Source organism: Trachurus trachurus, assembly GCF_905171665.1.
Source record: "Trachurus trachurus genome assembly, chromosome: 16".
Classification (NCBI taxonomy): domain Eukaryota; kingdom Metazoa; phylum Chordata; class Actinopteri; order Carangiformes; family Carangidae; genus Trachurus; species Trachurus trachurus.
This window is the reverse complement of record NC_139902.1, coordinates 4,104,259-4,126,785: the sequence shown is the minus strand read 5'-3', so window position 1 is coordinate 4,126,785 and position 22,527 is coordinate 4,104,259. Positions and strand designations below refer to the sequence as shown.

General features: G+C 41.4%; 1 protein-coding gene across 1 annotated transcript; it reads right to left on the bottom strand.

The window, feature by feature from the left end:
* Positions 1–2,327: 2,327 nt before the first annotated feature.
* Positions 2,328–7,702, bottom strand: LOC310999176 (uncharacterized protein; the record flags this gene model as incomplete). Its single annotated transcript, XM_083989500.1, has 5 exons — positions 2,328–3,102; positions 3,219–3,498; positions 4,319–4,464; positions 5,313–5,595; positions 7,636–7,702. The coding sequence occupies 5 exons, from the start codon at positions 7,700–7,702 to the stop codon at positions 2,952–2,954; spliced, it is 927 nt and encodes a 308-aa protein (XP_083845626.1). The 3' UTR covers positions 2,328–2,951.
* Positions 7,703–22,527: the final 14,825 nt, after the last annotated feature.

Below are 22,527 nucleotides of genomic sequence, written 5' to 3'. Positions count from 1 at the left end.
ATTTATAGCTACTCAATTACTGCAGTTAAGGACAGAAGATCAAAGTGTTTATTAACCATGGGTAGACACCCTTCAATTTGTGTCTTCTTTGCGTGCCACATTCTTTGCAATGTGGCATGTGGTGCCAAGTTGTGTCAAGTGCACATACTACATATAAAGGTTTAGAGGTAGGGGCCCATAGCTTCCAGGAAGCCTGGCCCCCTGAACAACATAGTAAAATAGTCCTGGTGTACATGCTCAAGGCTGTCTCAGAGTCTGCCACCTTCCTGTCAACGTTTCAGACACACCCTCTGCCCCTCCCACTCAGGAACCACCTCATATATCAGTTCCTGTTGTCTGTCAGCTTGAGTCGGTCCTATCAATTATTAGTCATAGTAATCATTGATAAATATAAAAAGTACCAAGACAATGGGCTCTATTTTCCTGGCGCAACTCAGGGGGGCGCAGTGAGGCGAGCCCTGGCGCAGCTGGCGCAGTGGCATTTTCCTCCAGTGCAACAAGGTGCGCAGCGGATTCGGTAAATTGGCAGACTGCTGTGCGCCGAGATGGGAGTGGTCGCGCAGCAGGGGGAGGTGTCGACAGATTCACCTTGGCGCAGTGACAATTTGTTGCCGATAGACCGCGCGGAGAGTGCGCCGAAAGCTCGTCAGCTCCAACCTGGTCTAATCTCAGCGCAAGGCGAAGCGCAGCCAGCGGACTGGTATTTTGACTGCCCAGCGCGCAGTGCGCACACATCACCAAGACCTCACAGGCAGGTTTCCACAGTTCAAGGCACATTTAAATGGAATTAATAATCACAATAATCAGCACATACACGTACTGTATATCTATATAGATTGTCCCGTCACACTGATGACAGATCAAAGGCTGTCGGCATGCGTAATAGAAACTCAGCCTGACTGAATTAACACAGATGAAACCAGGGAGGGACTGGGACAAAAAAGCAGCCGTGGATGTCCCAAGAGCAGGTGTTGACACTACACACTGTGCCGTTGCGATGATCGCTATATTTATTTATTTACTTTATTGATTTATTAGAGAGCAGCGGCCGCATTGTCACGCGACCATAACAAATAAAACTGAAAACAAATAAACTATCATCTCTCACAGCAAACCACAATCAGCCTGGCATCATAGTGAGCAGATATTCACATCTCCCATCTCAGGTAAATTCTAAAGAAAAAAGAAAAAGAGAGACGCTCCGCGATGCCTCCTTTACGCACAGCTGTTTGTTTATGTTGTGATCTGTGCACACGTGTTTAAATATAGGTTACTAAATATGAGTGTCTTTATTAATGGAAAAGGTGTGTGTGTGTGTGTGTGTGTGTGTTTTGTTTTGTTTTTTTGTTTTTATTACTGGGCAACAGCTCTCAATATGTCAGAGCAAACCTGGATAACATCATAACCTCCTCCCTCCCAGACTACTTTTGCATCATCAGCCCGACCGGACACTGCCAGCTTGGACTGGACCAGAACATCAGTTTCCTCCCGTCTCACTTGCTGTGAGAGATGATAGTTTATTTGTTTTCAGTTTTATTTGTTATGGTCGCGTGACGATGCGGCTCAATAAATCAATAAGTAAATAAATAAATATAGCAGATCATCGCAACGGCACAGTGTGTAGTGTCAACACAGCAGTAATCCATCCTCATCTTTCATCTGTGTTAATTCAGTCAGGCTGAGTTTCCATTACGCATGCCGACAGCCTTTGATCTGTCATCAGTGTGACGGGACAATCTATATAGATATACAGTACGTGTATGTGCTGATTATTGTGATTATTAATTGCATTTAAATGTGCCTTGAACTGTGGAAACCTGCCTGTGAGGTCTTGGTGACGTGTGCGCACCAAGTCAATTGCCTCCCTCTTCCACGGTGAAATCAAACGTCCGCCGATTTAAAGGCGAGGAGAGGAGCTCATTTGATTGGTGAAGATCTGACTCGGCTGTGTCAAACCCACTTCACGCCTTCTCTCCTCCCTCTATGCCATTTGCGCCGGTGGGAGGGAAGTAGGTGGGATGCGCCCCGCTGCGCTTCGAAGGAAAATTGCAAACTGCTCCTGGACACTCCCCGTTGGCGAAGCGCAGGGCAGACTCGCCCCGCCTGCACCTAGTTCACGAAAATAGAGCCCAATGAGTCAGTGTGGGTAACCAACACCAGGCCACCAGTCTGTTTCTGTCTAGCAGCAGAGTTAAGGCCAAACATATGTTGGTTAATATAAACAGCAACAACAGCAGAATTAGGATGCTTTTATTAATTTCTTTCTTTATTATTTATTTTGCAATTCAGTCAATCAAAGAAATGAAAATCTTCTAATTAAACTCAGCAACAGCTCTACAAAATAAAAACAAAAACATTCCAAACAAATACAAGCACACATTAAGTGTAACCAAAAATAACAAGATAGGTTCAAATGAATATACACGTTACATTAGTCATTTATTTGATATGATGTTTTTAATATTGTGTTATACCATCAGTTGTTCATTTTGTTCACCCCAAATCAAAAATAATGAACTGTATATAATATAATAACTACAGTGCAGTTCATCCGCATTGGATAAAATGATAATGTGTAGTGAGAAAAATGTCACACATGGAGATGATTGTTCAAAACCAGCAGCTAATCAGTCATCAATAAGATGGTGCCCTAATGGAGCCATTATTTCATTTTCTCACACGTTCACTTGATTATTAAAGAAACTTAATTGCTAGTAGGCAAAATAACAGTCGAGTCCCTCCATTGTGGGAAAATACTGCTTTGTTCCTGGATCTCTGCCTGTTATTTACATTAGTAACTCAGCTCAGTTCACTCAGTAAAACCCTTTAAATAAGTTTTGCCAGGCAAGTCAGCAGGTTCTGCCCTAACTGATGTTCTACAACCCAAATAATGTGGAGTCATTTTGGCTCTTGGGCCTTTGCCTGGTTAATGCAGCTGTGGTACCTCAAACCTAATCTAGTCTGGAGCCATACACTTCCACTTCACACAGGGTCAGTTCCTCTTGTCTCCCGGGAATGATGATGTTGACGTAGCGACCTTCCATCCCATTACACTCAAACTTTTGGGTGAAACCTGCAGGGATGCTTGAGATGACAGCACATCTACAAAAAGATAAGCGAAAATATGTTTACTTGTTTGTTTTTGATTGATCCTGAATGTATCGTTCCAGTATGACAGCTAGTTATAGTACAGGTTTCATCAATAGGCTGTAGATTACCTTGGATTGCTGTTGCCATTGTTTTCATTAGAGTCTCCGATGCGGATCTCAGCTCCGTTGAGTCTGGTGGAGGACGAGTCTATGTTTGTTATGTCAACAGAGAACACTATGGCGGTTTTGCCCAGGTCCACTCGCCACCAGGGGTTGAGCTCCGCCTTTGTGTGAGTGCAGGAAGCTAAGTCCCAATTGGCAGCTCGATTCCCATCAATGGCATTATATGGAAAGCCTGTGGAATGCAGTGAAGACTGTGTAGCTTTCCCATAGATCGCCAGGTTCTCTCCTGCACAAAGGCCACAGTTGCAGACATCAGCCATCAGGTTACACCCCGCCTTTCCGACAATAGACTTCCATTCATCGTAATAGCGGGGTTTTCTATTTTTTCTAAAGACCCCGCTATTCCGAAAAGGCTATTGGGGGAAACCCCCAGTGCGCAGTGCGCATTGATCCTTTTTTCCTTTTTGGGGTCGAAACGGATCATGTGCATAATTAACTGCAAAACAAGCAAATACTTAATATTAATGACATATAACGTTCATTATGCTTCTAGCCTGTCTACCCTCTACCTGGTCTTTTTACTAAACTTAACCAACTCCTTTCTTCATTGCCTAAGCCCAACCAGCCTCGCGCTGCAGCCGCGCTGCAGCCTGTGAGCTCAAGCCGGGTTCAGCCGCGCTCGAGCGGCGCTATTTCTATTTACTGTGTGGGAGATCTCCAACAACGGAGTCGGGGAGAAAGCAAGTGGGACAGATCTGCCCAGTCCCTGAGCAGCGCACGTTTTACAGACAAGCCACAAAGCAGAATGTAAACAACGTCACGCGGTTCAGCACCTTGGACATTGGACAGCTGCGGGGGGGAGGGTGTCGGAACAGCGGTGTTTCGAAGTGGAGGTGTGTCGGAATGGAGAGCTGTCCCCCAGCCATCAAACATTTAGTTCTCCTCAATGCTATATACAAAAAAATAGTATGTCTTGACCCTAAAATGTATTGCTATTTGCACATTGTTATTTTAACAAGTAGATCAGATGTGAATGAGGTTTGCATCTATGAAATTAATGTGGTTTGAACTTTGTTGTGACTGTGGCCTTGGCGACAATGTCTCACCAGTTGGAGAGCGGTAACCGTAGACTTCCACCTCACACAGTGCGAGTATCTTCCCTTGACCGAAAAGAGACACAGTCACGTAACGTCCCTCCACACGTGTGGTGAAAGGAAATGTATAAGATCTGCCTGCATAGATTACAGCAGCCCTGAAAGAGAGAGGGAGAGAGGAAGCAGCACTTTAATACTGTTGTATCATTATTGGAAGGGGTGGAGCAGAGTAGTGTAGTATACAGTCACATTTGAGGGATAATTACCTGGGGTTTTTTTTGTTTTTTTTCTTATTCATCTATACAGTGGCACCCCTGATCACAATTTCTGTTAATATTAAGTTCAGCAAGTGGAAGATGAAATGATCTCCAAAAGGCATAAAGTTAAACATGAAACACTGTGCCAACACTCTTTGACACTTTGACCAATTGGTATCAGACAAGATATTTACACACTGTGATAGTGTATTATTGTTGTTTTCTACAATTTGAGAGTGAAAAATGGAAACCGAGCAGCAGCCTGCAAAAGAATGGGAAACTGAGGAGATTTGAGCTCTCAGATAACTTTGACCAAGGTATCAGACAAGATATATACACGCTGTGATAGTTTCCAAAGGGGGGGCTACTAGGTACTAACTATGCAGGGTGGCCAAACCTTTGCTGCGGGCCATTTTCCATTTCTGTCTGTTTGAAAATGTAAAAGATGAAAAATACATGTTGTTTAAAATGTAAAGGTGATGTGGAGATCTTTTGGAGATCATTTTCATTTGGAGATCTTCCACTTGCTGAACTGTTCACATTAACAGACATTTTGACCAGGGGTGCCCAAACTTTTGCAGCAGCTATAAGTTTAGATTCCTTTTACCAAGCAATTAAATGGAGTATTGCTGGGTTGATTCAAATTGCAATTGCAGTATGGTTTTTGTTCCAGCCAAACTTCTGCTGAACAGTTTCTTGAGCAAAGTTAGGTTTCTCATCTACGTCATTTACTACCAATGAGGACTCACAGTGGGTTTGCGACGCCGTTTTGTCCTAAAGAGTTGCCAACATGAATCTCCGCCCCGTTGATTCTCTCTGCGCAGCAGTCTCCTCTGTTGGTGATGACGATGGAGGTGATGATGTAGGAGTCCAGCAGGTCCACTCTCCACCAGGGATTGGTGTGTGCAATGGTGTGGGAGCATGAACCAATTCCGAAATTTGATTCACGGTTTCCATCGATGGCGTTGTAGGCGGCACCAAACTCATGATAGCGGAACGACTGAGTTGCTTTACCACGCAGAGCCACATTTTCTGTGAATGGGAAAGTGGACATAAAAACATTTGGTGTTTCTTTCACTTAAATGATTTCAACACTTGTTCCATCACTGGACACAGCTCTACAAACTCAGTTCATATGACCCTGACTGCACAACACTGATGTTAAACACCAGGTTTGTTTCACCTCAACTTCATCATTTCTCTTAGGTGACTACAAAGACATGCAGAATTGGTCATTGTATCTTTTGGTCATTGGATTCTCTTTTGATGAATGGGAATTAAAAAACAAAATACCATTGGTATATTCTATTTTCATTTTGAAATGCAAGAAATAAAATTGAAATACAAAGCCAACGTGTTCTTGTTTTTGAGAGTAAAAGAACAATTAACTAATTAACTTAATTATTTTTTTAAACAACTGTTTCATTTTCATGTTTTATTTCACATAAAAAATAAAATCACCAGTCAAAAGAATTAAATAAACAGACGAAAACCACTTTTGACACCAGATGTTGTCATTTTCAAGGCAACAACGCCAATGAACACTGTATCTGTGGGCCTATATAGGCCAAAATGTCTTTGGAGCTCTACTCAGATATGATTTCAGACAATTAGCAAAATGAGACCTGAAATCTGAACGCATATGTAAAGTGGGGGCAGAAGAGGTTTTTCTGTAAGTTTGATGAGATTTTGAGCTGAAAATGGCAAAAGCTTGAGTAGACAACATACTGTACACCTGAGGTGGCAAAAGTCATAACCAACTATGAACCTGCAATATCTCCCCTTTTCTCTACTCTGTACTTGGTGAGTGTGCATGGGTGGACATGAAGACTTAACTTCTCTTCTACAGACCAATCTGGCCCACGGTCTTGCCTTGAAATCGACAACTTCCAGTGTCAGAGTATGAAAAGAATGTCAGCTTTTGTTTTTTTGTTTCTGTTGTCTGGTGATTTTATTTTTGTTACATAAAATAGAACATGAAAATCAAACTGCTTTTAAAATATAGTTAATTGTTCTTTGACAGTCAAAAACAAGAACGCTTTGTGTTTCAATTTTATTTCTTGTATTTCAAAATGAAAATCCAATAAACCAAAAGTTCAAAGTTCAAAGTTATCTTTATTGTCCCAGTTGGGAAATTGAATTGCAGCCAAGATGTCCAAAATACATAAAAACATACAATACCAATAAATACACATTAAACACACACACAGAGCAATCAACCTCTGTTAGGAAAAACAGCACATAGAGCAACACATAACAACACATATTGCGCAGAGTAGTTAATTTCCAAGTGCATACAGAGACAAAGTGCATTCAAGTGCATTCAAACAAGGTAGGATAAAACAGACTGTGTGGTCAAGACAGCTGTCAATTATCTTGCTATTTAACACTGTTCAGCATCATGATAGCAGAAGGAACAAATGAAGACCTATATCTATTAGTCCTGATAGAGGGCACCCTTAACCTCCGACCTGAAGGTAACGGTTCAAACTCGGTCTGAAGGGGGTGATCTACACACTCCTGAATGGAAGTGGCCTTCTTGATCACCAATGATTTTTTTTGTTTGTTTTTTAATTCCCATTCATCAAAAGAAAATCCAATTACTAAAAGATACTGACCATCATGCAGTCTACATTGACTACTGTGATTCTAACACGATATGATAAACTTCATTGTCCCATTCAGGGTAATTTGTCTCAGACTCTGTAGCTGCGCCATAAAAGCCTTGATGGCCACAATGACAAAAAAAACAATACACCTCAGCCATACCAACCCAGCAAACACAAGACATAACAGCATTGCACATAACGTTTTTGTCTGAATATCTCTCACACTGAGAGCCAAATTTACCTGTGAGTACAAGGAATCTAATCTAATCTAATATAGCACATATTGCACATATCCCATAACATAACACATATTGTACATATCCCACAACATAGCACTACATACACCTCATAAATTCACCATAGTAAGAGCATAATAATTATTCCACAAAATCAAGCAGTATTGTTAGGGAATTTGATGGAAGTTGGGATAGAGGGGTCATTTACTTGATCATACTTCACTTACTGTAGTCGTAAGCTGAGCACATCCCCAGGAGAGGCAGCAGCAGCAGCAGGGCTGAACTGGGTTTCATTGTTCTGGTTCAGTTTGATGAGAGAGAAGAATGACATTAAACAGATGTAATGAAATAGATACCCAACCCTCAACAAACTGAGATACTATATAAGACAAGTGCATAAAACATGCAGCAAATAACAAACATACATGAACCCTTCAGCCAAGCACACACAAAAATGAAACAAACACCCAAACTGTGATTTTCAAAGCACAACAACCTCTTAGCTTACCTTGACTTGCAAAGTAAATTCAGTTGCAGGCGAGAAGTCACTGATGATTCTGTCTGTGCTGATGAGGGGGATATTTATACGCACATTTCATAGGGGCCGGGCAGCATCAGCTGCCAGGACCCTATTGTTTTTCTCAGTGTATCTCGTTCTTCTTCCCTTCTACTTCCCATGCATAATCAGTGAAAAAAACTTCACAGAAATGTTTGACCCCATGCCAGATTTACTCAACTCCAAGGACATGCCCCCCCCCCCCCTCCCCCACAATCTCCTCCCACAATTTTTGCTCGATTGACATGAAACTTGCTAGAGAGCATCTCCAGACTGTCCTCCACAAACGATCCACACAGATGTTTGATTTATCGAAAATTGAGCCTACAGTGCATGAACACGTTTGACTGTAAACAGTACTGTAATCATCGGCTATACCATCCAATTTTCGATAAATACATTTTCAATCTCCCTGAAAAAAATTGACAATATTTTGGAGTTATGGTTGATGAAGTTTGGCAAATATCAGAATTTTATCTAGAAATCTAAATTTTCTAGAACATTTTGAATTCTGCTCTCATGGGAACAACTGCAGTCAATGTAAGTGTGACATTTTTAAACATCAGATTTTCTGAATGCTTAATGTTGTTTGTGTCCGCCATTTTCTTTCAGCATTCACACTATTGTTGTTTGTGTCCGCCATTTTCTCTATTATTATTAGTGTGAATCAATGAATAATCTTACATTCACAAAAGTCTCAACCTCTTTCTCAAGTATTGCTATAGTCCAGCGGTAAGGTGGCTGCTTCCCAACCGCAAGATCACTGGTTTGAATCCCACCATGCTAACTTTGTTCATATATCAGCCTCTTTGAACTTAAACTACTACCACTTGGTTGATCTCATTTTCTAGCATTTTGCTTGGCTTTCAGCCATCATAGAATAACATCAAATTGATCACAGTGCAAAATCCCTGTTAAATAAGTCTCACTGTAGCTAAGTGTGTATGGTGTCAGCTTGGCAACACAAGGGTTGTGGGATCACATCTCGCTTCAGTAACCTTGTTGGTGCATTTTCCAACCGATCTGTCTCTTTGTCTTTCTCTCTTGGTTTATGTTACTGCAACATGTTTCTTGTAAAATGTTCACAATACTTCCAGCTAGCATTCAAACAGCTTTGATTTATGACAGTATAGAACTGATGTGATTCTTGGCTCTCGGTGGCCTAGTGGCAGCGTAAAGGTTTACTGATCATGAGATCATTTGTTAGATTCCTGCCTCAGACATGACACATCATTGCTTGATTTTCAAATATTCAGCTGTCATTGGACAGTATGTGATGGTGGAGTTACAGCATGTATCTAAATTTCTAAACTTTGAAAATAAATTGCAACTTTCACTTTCAAATTGCCCAATTTTGTCTATAAAAAAAAATTGCCCGGCCCCGACCATTGCTGCACAGCAGCTATAATTGTTCTTGTCCTTCCTTCTTTTGTTCCTTCCTTCTATTGTTTCTTTGAACAATAGGTCACTGATTGGTAGCTGTTAAAACGTATGCACTTCCTAAACAAATTTTCGAATGAACACAGAGATAGCAGTAAAGTATGGAGTATTAATATTGCTGATACGTTTTCAAGTAGGACTTGGTGGCCCAGTGTGATAAGATAAACTGTGAGAGTGCACGTACGGGTAAAAACATAAGAGATTCCTGTAGTTTTCAAGATGAACATGTTTCCCCATTTTGTTTAAGTTGTTTTTTAACAAATTAAAAGCAGACAAAATGTGCCAGATGATGATGACTGATGACAAATGAACAAAAAACAAGAGGCAGTGAAAATATGTTGGCATATGAGATGTGGACAAATTAATAGCTAGCCTACTCAATTACTGCAGATAAGGACAGAAGATCAAAGTGTTTATTAACCAAACAAAATAGGTTAAAGTGTACAACTACAAACTAAAGAAAAGTAATCCGGAAAATAACGTCTACAGCGGTCAACAAAAAGTAGGCCTACGGCAACCCACCCCCACCCTCCATACAAATGAACGGGAGTACAAGTTTTATTTCGTGATCCGTTTGAATTGTGCCATGAGAAAAAAATATGTCCTCTACCTGTTTAAAACATCACGTTTCATGCCGAGAAATCAGCAGTTTGTTGTAAACCTATTGTAAAATAAAATTCCGAAGAATCTGTAAAGGTGCGTTCACACCGGAGCTTTTATTTTTGTCGCTGTCGCTCGTATCGCTCCGAAAAAATTGCTCCGTCGCTCAGCTGCAGCCGCTCGTCAGTTTGTCACAGAGCCACAGACTGGCATTTTCGCTTTGATGACATCATGCCCACTGCCATGTGTCTCTGTTTACAACGGCACCACCGGGATTACGGCAGCCAATCAGCGCTGAGCGACGAGCGACTGACGGCCAGAGAGTTGGGATTTCTCATCTCGAGCGACGGGAGCGACTTGAGCGAAAAAACGCTCCGACGCTCCGTCGCTGTCGCTCCGAGCCCCAGCGTTTTTTCGCCTGGGCGATTAAACGCTCCACCGCTCGTTTGCATTGATTTAACATGTAAACTCGTCGCTCGTTCTAAAAACAAAAGGTCCGGTGTGAACGCAGCTTAACCAGAAAGACTACAGGTCGCGTAGGTGATGTCACACACGAAATGCCACCCTTTCCCGTGTCAGTTGGTGACGTATTTTTTGTGGGACACCCGTTTTTTAGTCCGTATAAGAGAAGTGTATAAAACATGCTGCAAATAACAAACATACATAATAGTCTAGACGGATTTCAGAAAAAAGGCCTTTTATAAGAAGTAAGGAGCATTTATGGGTACAAGTCGGGAACCGGCCTACCTTACATATTTCAAGGGTGCTGAGTCCAAAAAAAACGGTACCCGGGTGAAATTTTGAGTTTTTGACCTTCTAATTTGCATATTAAAATGGCCGCCAAATTGCCCATCTTGCACAGTTATTGGACCATTTCCTCCTAGTTTTTTTTGTAAGTAGGCAATCAAGATGAGGAAATTAAGTTTCTAGATCGATAGTCAAGGGTCAAACAAGGATATAGTGGAGGCTCAGTGCCTTTTTTATGTATATATATATGCAAAATACCAACTTTTAAGGTGAAATTAAGCATTATTTGTGTCATTTTTTAAGGCCGACATAAATATTAAATAAAAGTTACTCTGAAATTTTCCCTGTTGATATGACATATGATGTACACCATATTATATGATAACAAAGAAAAAAATCCATTGCAAGTTGTCTGAGATTTCATGTTTTTTTTTTTTTTTTTTGCAAATTAAGCATTTGTTCTCTAAATTCTAAGACGGGAAAAACCCAGGTGAATAGGGAAAAATATTCAAAAAGAGACCACCATGAAACGTACCAAGTTGAATATTTAGATCAGTACATAGCATGGTCAGTCCCATCGCTGAGGACCCTTTGCCTGAGGTGAATTAACAGCAAAGAGGATCGTAACAGTTTCACACGCTTTGGTAAGTTTCCTGCTTTTTGATTTTTTTAGACAAAAAATGTCAATATTCCTTAGTTATTGATTGAGCTTGTTAACCCTATTTATCCAAAATGATACTTTTTCAACCATAGTGGGTCAAAATTGTGTATTTCAATGATATTGAGATGGCTAGCAACTGGGAGAAAACTAGCTAACAGTTAGCTAACAGTTTTGGAGGGGGAAAAAACAGCTAGCTAGTTTTTTTTTCTTCCAGTTGTGCCCTAAAGATGACCACCTCTGTTGATACAAGTTTATTTCTTATAATTCCAACCCAAACATAGCCCTGTGCCAGCATAAATCCCCCTACTTTCTAGCTAGCTAGCTAGCTAACAAGCTATCATAGGGCAATGGATGCTGGGGAGTGACTGCTGTGACAGGGCTAGATTTGGGGGGAGGAATTATCAAAAATACATGTGTCAACAGAGGTGGTATATCCTCAAAGGGCCATACCAGTTATGAAACATTCATGTAACATTAGGGGTGGGAGAAAAAATCGATTCACATATACATCACGATATCTTTTTTGACGATTTTTAAATAGATTTTTTTTTTTTTTTCAAAAATCGATTTTTAAATTTTTTTTTTAATTTATTTTTTTTATATTGTGCAATGTGCATTTGTTCGCCTTTTTTACATACAGAGAGTACAGGTTTTGAAAAGGGTTTAAGTTCACTTTATAATGGAGTATGTTAATTTGGCTCCTACAGTATTTGTGTGCAGATAAATGTTAAAAATGCAGACTAAAAATCGAGAGAATCGGCAATATCGTAGAATCGCAATTTAAATCGAATCGCCATCCAAAAAAATCGTAGAAGAATCGAATCGGGAGAAAAGCATATCGTCCCAGCCCTATGTAACATTTCTTCATTTTCCAATCTACAGCTGGGATGGAGCCATTCAAAAGGAGGCTTTCACATGTCTGAAGCATTGGGAGTGTAAGCTGTGACTTTTATTGTCTTTAAGAGAACACATTTTCTTTAACATTTTAATTTAGATCTTCTAAAGTAAATTTAAAGTTATTTTTCTTTGATTTTGCTTTTCAGCTTCAAATGGATCCAATAACAAACCTGGGAACAGAAGATGTCTGCCTTTTTTGTTTAAGCAACAAGGGGAGTCTTAGTAATGCATCTGACCAAGGATTGGCAAAAGCTAGGCATGCTGCCAGAACCAGGAGAAATCTAAATGACTCAAAGAACAGTGTTTTGATTGATCGTGTTGAAGATGTATTGGACTCCACTGCAGCCCAGAGTGTTGTATGGCATAAAATGTGCTATTCCCACTTCACTGATAAAAGCAAATTAGAACGTTTGCAAAAGACAGTGGGTTCTGAACATGCAGGTAGCAGCAGACAAACTGCACAAGAACATGCCTCTGAACTTGCAGGTAACAGCAGACAAACAGCACAAGCACATGACTCTGAACGTGCAGGTAGCAGCAGACAAACGGCAGAAGCACAGCCTTGCAGTAGCAGGCGTTCACTGCGAATGCAAATGGATCCAGTAGATTGGAGTTTATGCCTGTTCTGCCAAACAGATGTTTTGAAGAAACCATTGAGATCAGTAATGACAACAAAACTGAGTGATCAAATTATTCAAGCTTCTTCTTTAGACCATAACATTTATGTTCGGCTGGCTGGAGTGATTGATCTAATTGCAGCTGAGGCAAAATATCACTTACCATGTTTAAGAGCATTCATCAGATCTACGGACAAGACAAAGCAGGCAATACAAGAACACTCTGGAAACTCAGACTACCCAGACCTTGCGATGACATGGCTATGCAAAGAGCTGCAAGGGGCAGCAGATAAAGGACATGTACTTCTTCTCGATGATGTCTGGGAACGGTATAAGGTACTCAGTGAAAAATCATCAACCACAATTCCACTCTCTTACTGCAGTAGAAGGGCAACATTTCGTGAAAAGTTACAGTCACAGCTGGGTGACATCTTCAACTTTTTTCAACCTCTTGATAGGTGTCCATCCGAGCGAAAAACCATACTAATTCCGACAAAGTACGCAAATACGGTGGCAAATACAGCAGTGTTGGAAATGATGGATGAGGATGAGAGTGAGAAAACATTGCCTCAGTATGTGCCTACAGATGACAGTTTCTTATCACTTGTACATGTAGCGCTGAAAATTCGTCAAGAGTTGATAGAAACCCCAGGCCATAAAGGTTTCTCTGTAAGTGAGGATGACGCTATTGCATGTGTCCCAGATAGTTTATATATGCTACTGAGACTAATCGTTGGTGGTCAAGAGGCATTTGAAAATGACAATTCTGAAAAGAATGAAGACCTTCTCCGTAGAAAAGTGCTGAGCATAGCACAGGACCTGATCTACTGTGTCAGTCGCGGCAGAAAATGGACACCTAAACATATCGGACTGGCTACTACACTACATCAGGCTACACGATCAAAACAGCTGGTAGAGTTATTCAACAAGGCCGGCCACTGTTTGAACTATGAGCAGGTGATGAAGGTAGACAATGCCTTAGCTGAGAGTACCTTAAAATCTATGGACCCAGCAACCGGTGCCATTATTCCACCAAACATGGTAGCAAATCGATTCATCCACTTCACTGCTGACAACATTGACATCCTTGATGAGTCCTTAGATGGAAAGAACACCTTTCATGCAACCCAAATGGCAGCCTGGCAACGGGGAAAAAAAGATATAGAACTTGACATGCTGAAGCCCTCCACTAGCCGTACACTGGTTGTGCCAGATGTCCTGGAGAACCTGCACCACGTCAATGTACATTCTGCCACAAGCAAGCCAGTATTCACATCACATGTTAACAAGACCTGGTTTACCAGACCTAAAGGAGACAGTGAGTGTGTGAAACAAGCACAAGCAACAGACATGGCTTTCTTCCTGCGACGTCAGGATTCTGAACCCAAACCTTCTTGGACCGTTTTCAATCAGTCAGTCTCGTCAAAGGAACCAGAGCAGACAGCAGTAGGATATTTGCCAATAGTCCTTGCTCCAGCTCATGAGTATGATACGCTCAATACAGTTGTGAAGAGGTGCATGGCAATATCATCACATTTTGGCCAGGAGCATACAGTCATAACAGTGGACCAAGCTCTTTACTGCAAGCTCATGGAACTGAAGTGGTGTGTTGAGGAATATCAGGGCAAGTTAATCCCTCGGCTTGGTGGACTTCATATTGCAATGAACTTCCTAAAGACTATCGGAGATCACATGGCTGGGTCTGGTCTAGCTGAAGTGTGGCTGGAGAGTGGATTGCTGGGGGAGGGTGCTGTCATGCTTGTCATGTCAGGGAAAGCATACAACAAGGGTATGAGAGCTCACAAACTGACCTTGCAGGCCCTATGGCAGCTTTTGTTGCCAACATTCCTCGCGTTTGCTGCAGAATCAAACAAGGAATGCCATGATGAGATCTCTGCTATGGCTGCTGATGAAAATCCTGAAATGATTCCTCAGTTGATAACATATCTGAAGCAGGAACAGTTTGACAGTCTCCTCAAAGATTTCATCGCAAGTAAATCTGAAGATGTCAACTTTGTCTTCTGGTGGAACTACATGGATATGGTCTCAACACTGTTGCAGTTTACACGAGCTCAGCGTGATGGACTCTGGGAGCTTCATCTTCACTCCTTCAGCTGGATGTTGCCGTACTTCATGCGATATGACCACCTGAACTATGCAAGATGGGGGCCAGTGTATATTGCTGAGATGCACCAACTCCCAGAACCTGTACTATCTGAGTTCCAAAGAGGCAACTTTGTTGTGAAGCGGTCCGATCAACGATTCAACCAGGTCGATCCAGACCAAGCAATGGAGTGGATCAACGGAACAGGGAAAAAAGGAGGGGGGATCATTGGCATTACTAAGACACCTTCAGCCCTTTCCAGATGGACACTCTCCTACAACATGAGGTCCCATGTAGCAGAAGAGACACATTTGATGTTCAGCAACACACCTGAGAAAACCTACGTCCACAATGAAGCTACCAAATCCCGTGAAAAGAGAGACAACAGAGACGAAATGGCATTGGTTTTAGTTTTCAAAGGGTTCAAGGTGTTTGATTCAGTCTCCTCAGGCTCATTGCAAAATCTCGCCACGAAAGACGTTGCCACAGAGGCTATCCAAAGCTCATTACTTTCTGCCAAAGACGGTCCCAATCCATGCAACCCTACATAAGAGCAAAGCTAAAACATTTGCATCTCTGTATGAAGTGGCCAAAAATCCTAAAATCAAAGACAACAGAACTGTCATAAAGGCTGACCGAAACATTCTCAAACGCCTTGTTACGGCCTATGAGGCAGGTCGTCCAGTTGACTTACCAGCTGTCCTAAAACACGAGCTTCTGCCAGTTCCCATATCCCTTGCTGAAATGAATGGGACACTTCGCACTGGAAACAAGTCTGTATTAGTAAATAAGTTAACTGAAGACCTAGGGCCCTAGTTTGCTGGCGCAGCGCAGGTGGCGCAAGGTAGCGCAGCCGGTCTAATGCAAGTTTCGACCAGCGCAGCCGAGCGCAAAGTCAGATTGGGAGATTTGTAGATCGCGCTGCGCTGAGATAGGCGTGGCCGCGCAGCAGGGGGAGGCGTCACAGATTCAGCTTGGTGCAGTGGAAGTTTTGTGCGAAAATGTCTCGCCGAGGTTGCGCTGAAAGCTCGCCACCTCCAACCAGGTCTACTCTCAGCGCAGGGCGAAGCGCAGCAGGTGCAGTGGAAGTTTGGCTGACTGACCTGCAGTGCACACACGTCACCAAGACCTCACAGGCAGATCTCCACAGTTCCAGACACATTTCAATGCAATAAATATCCACAATAACCACTATTTAATGCAACTAATGGAATCAACACGTGAATTTATATCTATAGATTGTCCCGTCACATCTGACGTCAGATCAAAGCAGAGATCAAAGGCTGTGGCACGCGTAATGGAAACTCCACCTGAATTAACACAGCAGGGACGAACTGGCACTGAAAAGCAGCTGTGGATGTCCCAAAAGCAGGACTGAGGGTGAATGACTGCATGTCGCTGCCGTGTTGAGATACCACTCTGCCCTTGTGATGATCGCTTTATTTATTTATTTATTTACTTATTAATTCATTAACGCCAGCGACCGCATCAGGCAGCCGTAATGAAAAACAAAACACAAATCTTCATCTCTCTTAGTCCACCACCACTGCCTCGGTATCAGATAGTCATTATATAGCCTACTACAGTATACTCTCTATCACAGAAAAAAAGAGAAAAAAAGAGACGGACAGAGAGAGAGAGAGAGAGAGAGAGAGAGAGAGAGAGAGAGAGCGTCCTTTACGCGGATTTCATCCGTTACGCATGGTGTTTGTTTATCTTTGTCTCATCATCTTGCACAGGGTTTGAATAAATGTGAGTTTCTTTATTAGTTTATTAGTTGTTGTTTCTTATACTATTGGGCAGGGGTTCTCAGTGTATCAGATCAAACCTGATTAAGGATATTTGTATTATTATTAGTAAACTCATTGTTGGTCACTCTGAGCTCGGACCTCCGGGGAAACAGCTGTTTCCTCCTGGGAGAGGTTCGGCCTCTGGCGTCGCTGTTTCCTCCGTCCATGTCCAAGTATAAAATGACAAACTTGCAGCGCGCATCGCCCTCCGCGCAGTTAAAGGTGAGGAGAGGAGCTCATTTGATTGGTGAAGATCTGACTCGGCTGTGTCAAACCCACTCCACGCCTTTCTCTCCTCCTTCTGTCTCCCTCCCGCCCTCTCTCCTCCCTCTTCGCCGTTTGCGCCGGTGGGAGGGACGAGGGGAGGGTTTACGCTGGTCTAAGTCTGACTGCGCGGCCCACGAATCTTGCGAAATGGACCTGGTCCAGCCCCGTTGGCGTGGCGAAGCTGCGCTGCACTTAGACTTCGCTCGGTCAACGAAACTAGGGCCCATAGTCTGTCCTGAGGCTATTGAACTTCCCGACATGTCATCTTGTCTCATCATAGATGGACAGGCACTTGTGGTTGCCCTTGGAAAGCCAGACAAAGCAGTAACATTTGGGGATCTGGCCGACACATTTGTCAGAGCAGTGTTGAAAGCAGGATGTTACTATAAAAGGATAGACGTTGTGTTTGACAGATACAGAGAAGAGACCATCAAGGGTGCTACCAGGACACGACGCACAAAAGCAGCTCAACCAATCAGACGACTTGTTGAGGGTCGTGATGTGCCTCTTCCAAAAAACTGGACCAATTTCCTGTCCCTCCCTGACAACAAAGCTGATCTTGCCAATCTACTCTCTGAAGAACTATGTGCTCAGGCACCGGATGATAAAGAGATAGTAGTTGCTGGTGGGTTCAGAGACGAAGAGACGGAGGTTAGGTCATCAAAAGCAACAACCAACCTGACTCATCTGAGAGCCACACACGAAGAGGCAGATACCCGATTGGTATTACATGCAGTGCACTGCCAGTCAGACACAGTAGTCGTGTCATCTAGAGACACTGATGTACTTGTGATTCTCGTTTCCCATTTCCCACACGTAGCATGTAAAAAACTCTGGCTGTTGTCTGGTACCACAAGGAAGCCACAATATATACCAATTGATGCTGTTTTTAACAAACTGCCAAAGGATTCAGCACCAAGCCTTGTAGCATTTCATGCACTAACTGGTTGTGATACCACATCATACATTGCAAGTCACACCAAAAGTACATCATGGAAAGTCTGGAAAATGCACCATCAATTGCTCAGCAACCTCGGAATTGGTGATCTCACGGAGGAGACTCAAAGATCTTCAGAGGCTTTTGTCTGTAGAATATATGATGTGCATAAAACAGACTCTGTTGATGCAGCAAGGCATATACTTTTCTCCAGGACAGGTAAACCAGAAGCAATGCCGCCTACAAGCGATGCGCTCCACTTCCATCTGCTGAGAGTACACTACCAGGCAATGGTTTGGAGAAATGCTCACTATGCCACACCTGAGCTTCCTTCACCCTTGGACATGGGATGGAAAGATGGTGATTCAGGACTACAGCCCATTCTTATGTCACAGAACCCAATACCTGAAAGTTGCCTGGAAATGATCAGGTGTGCCTGTAAAAAACAATGCACAACACGCCAGTGCAAATGCCGAAAATCGGGGCTGTTATGCACTGCAATGTGTACATGTCAGAGTGATGACCAATGTCCTTGTTTAAATGTGGAGTTGTAGTCCTCAAGCATACCAAGGCAATGGGTAACCAAAGAACTTGGAAAAGGACTGCAGAAAGAAATACTTATCAAAATGAAATTCCAAAGACAAATGGCACACAAGCAAACTAGAAAGGTATAAAAACAATTTACCAAAACAAGTGACCTATGGAACTTACAGAAGAAGACAGATGAAAGCAAAGCAATTCAGCTAGAAACATAAAAGAAAATATACAGAAACAAGATGTGATCTGTAGAACTGTTCAAGGGAAGTTTCATGTTTTTTTTTTCCCTATTCACTTGGGTTTTTCGATGTTTGAATTAAGAGCATTATGCTTTGTTTGCATAAAAAAAATGAATTCTCAGACAACTTGCAATGGTGTTTTTCTTAGTTATTATGTAATATGGAATACATCACATATCATATATACACTGGGAACATTTAAGAGTGATATTGACTGAATATTTATGTCGGCCTTAAAAAAGGACACAAATAATGCTTAATTTCACCTTAAAAGTTGGTATTTTGCATATATATATACATAAAAAAGGCACTGAGCCTCCACTATATCCTTGCTCTGACCCTAGACTATAGATCTAGACACTTAATTCATCATCTTTGATTGCCTACTTACAAAAAAACTTGGGGAAAATGGTCCAACGACTGAGCAAGATAGGCAGTTTGGCGGCCATTTTGATATGCAAATTAGAAGGTCAAAAACTCAAAATTTCGCTCGGGTACCGTTTTTTTTGGATTCAGCACCCTTGAAATATGTAAAGTAGGCCGGTTCCCGACTTGTACCCATAAATGCTCCTTACATTCACTTTTTGGGTACATCCCGTCTAGTCTATAAACCCTTCAGCCAAGCAGACACAAAAATTAAATAAACACCCAAACTGTATTTTTTAAAGCACAGCAACAACAGTTGCAGGCGAGAAGTCACTGATGATTCTGTCTGTGCTGATGAGGGGGATATTTATACGCACATTTATTGTGCTTGTCCTTCCTTCTTTTGTTCCTTCCTTCTATTGTTTCTCTGAACAATAGAGCAGGTCACTGATTGGTATAATTAATTTCCAAATAAACACGTATGCACTTCCTGAACAAATTTCTCTTGTTAGATTTTCAAGAATATAATGTAAAAACACATTGTAGTTGCAGGACAATTACAGTGTAGTTGCACACTAAGGAGGGAATAACAAAGAATACTTTATAATACAGCCCGCTACCTTGTAGTTACTGGGTAACTCCAGGACAACTACATTGTAGTTGCAGGACAATTACAGTGTATTTGCACACTAAGGAGGGAATAACAAATAATACTTTATAATACAGCCCGCTACCTTGTAGTTACTGGTTAACTCAAAGACAACTACATTGTAGTTGCAGGACAATTACAGTGTATTTGTACACTAAGGAGGGAATAACAAAGAATACTTTATAATACAGCCCGCTACTCTGTAGTTACTGGGTAACTCCAGGACAACTACAGTGTATTTGCACACTAAGGACAGGATAACAGTGCTCACTTACAGGGAAATTAAGATCTACTTGCATTAAAGTTTATGAATGATCATGGATGTGGATGTGTCATGTGTTTTCTGTTTTCTGTTTAATAAAGAATAAATAATAAAAAAAAAATCTATCTCTGAATGATTCATTATTGTGGATGTATTACTGTATAGTTTGTGTTTTCCCTTGGATGACAGAACTAGACTTTCATAGATGTGCATTTTAGAGTGGTAAATTTGCTACCAGCCAGCCTATTATTGACCAATTTCCATGCTCTATACCCATTTCTCAGTATTCCAAACCATACAATTAATTAATGAATAATAAATCTCTGGAATAGAGGTGAAATGTTCCTGCTGACATTTTTTTTTTAAATGGATTGTAACAATTGTGCTCATATTGTACAGTAGACTATTTAATTTCTAATATAGGTTAAAATCATTGGTGGGAAATGATCAGGAGTTACACTGTAAGTCCGGGCAAAGTAGCACGTAATTGTACGGGAGTTATGCTAGACACAGCCTAGTTATACTGTAGCCTAAAATGCGGGGAAATTAGTGGCGGAGTGAGCGAGAGTTACTCTGTAATTTGGTGTAAAATAGGACAGGAGTTACGCGCTAAGACGCAGCCTAGTACTGTAAATGCACGGGGGAAACGGGGGGAAGTGAGCCGCAGTGTACGAAATAAGGGGCAACCTACGCGGAAAGAGAGCGGTAGGTAGGCTACGCTCTAAGTCGCGGGCTGTATTATGTAGTGTTACCATATTTTTTTTAATGCGAATATCTTGGCTGTATGATTGTTGTTGGTGGGTTCAGTATATTATATGAACATTATTTCTGAGTCTCTGTTACATATTAGGACAATTTTACAGCCAGTTGCTTTAGATTTCTTACATACTGTACCTTTAATGTATCAGACTTTTGTTTAGATAACTGTATTTCTGACATTTTGACAACTGCTGCCTGGGTGATGACTCCCTGAGTCTATTTGAGAAGTCACTCACCAGGACTCACTTCCAGACGATTAGCTCAGTGAGTTAGGAGCTGGTTGTTGGTGCCAGAGGTTCAAGCCCCAGTAATGATGATGACATATCCAGATGTTGTCAACTGACACAAGACAATAGTCCTGATGGTGGCCTTACAGCATGTATCTAAATTTCAAAGCTTTGAAAATAAATTCATAACAGATCATCCATTTGTGCTACGGCTTTGCAACTTTCACTTTCAAATTGTCCGGCCCCGACCATTGCTGTGCTGCAGCAGCTATAATTCATTCTGCCATTCCCACACACATATTCTCCTTACACACACTTTTACTCTCACATGTATATTCACTCACACATTCATCTATTTTTCTCTCATATTTATACATTTTCACTTACACATTCATACATTTTTATCTCGTAAATATATTTTCACTCTAAAGTATGTAAGTGAAGTATACTATGTAAGAAAATAATGTATGTAGAGAAGAATAGGCTATATGTAGGCTATGTGAGAGGAGAATGTATTGTGTGAATGAATATATGGTTGAAATGGAAGGCATGTAATTTATGCCTTCATACTCCAATACAGTAGGTAGCGCTATACAGGATTAGTTGAAAATATGTGTGTAAAGAGAATATGTGTGTGTGAGAGGGCCATAATGAATTATGTCTTGTATGGCCCCTTAGCCTATAAGGCATATGAAGTAACAACTTATCAAACTGAACATTACCTACGTTTACAAAGTTATTTTGTCCAGACATCGCTGCATAAAAAGGATACACGAACAATTTCTTGAGTATGGCTACAAGTAGAGTTCAATTCTCTCTGAATATTTACACACACACACACACACACACACACACACACACACACACACACACACACACACACACACACTGACAGGTGTAGGCTAATTGTGTGACTAACCAAACCAAATGACAAAATTAGACTTGAAACTTGATTGTTTAGCAATGATTGACAGTATCTTTCTCATGTTTCACAAAACTAACACAACATAGACAACCTTAAGTAAAGTTACAAAATGTATAGGCTAGTTATATTTGACAAAGACATCAGCTAGAATTTAGTAGGCTATATGCTATGATATTGTGCTTTGATCATGTTCTTTTCATATCGCTAAACGCTACAGAATTAAAGTAGCCTAATCCAGATTATTTTTAGGGTGTTCATTTTAAAGATGTATATCCTTAGGGGTGCTCGGTGGTTGAGTGGTCAGAGAGCACGTCCCATGTTAGCATATTCCTGAATATAGAAGTGCTGATTGCTGGTTTGACTCCCAACCTCAGCACCTGTCATTCCCTGAGTTTCTCCTTCTTTCCTGTCTCTCTGCACTGTCCTATCAAAGCAAACAACATCCCAAAAATATCAAACATAAATAAAATAAAATAAAATAAAATAAAAAAGATTTACAGAGTAGGCTACTATCTTTAGTTTGAACCAATGGGCCTGGG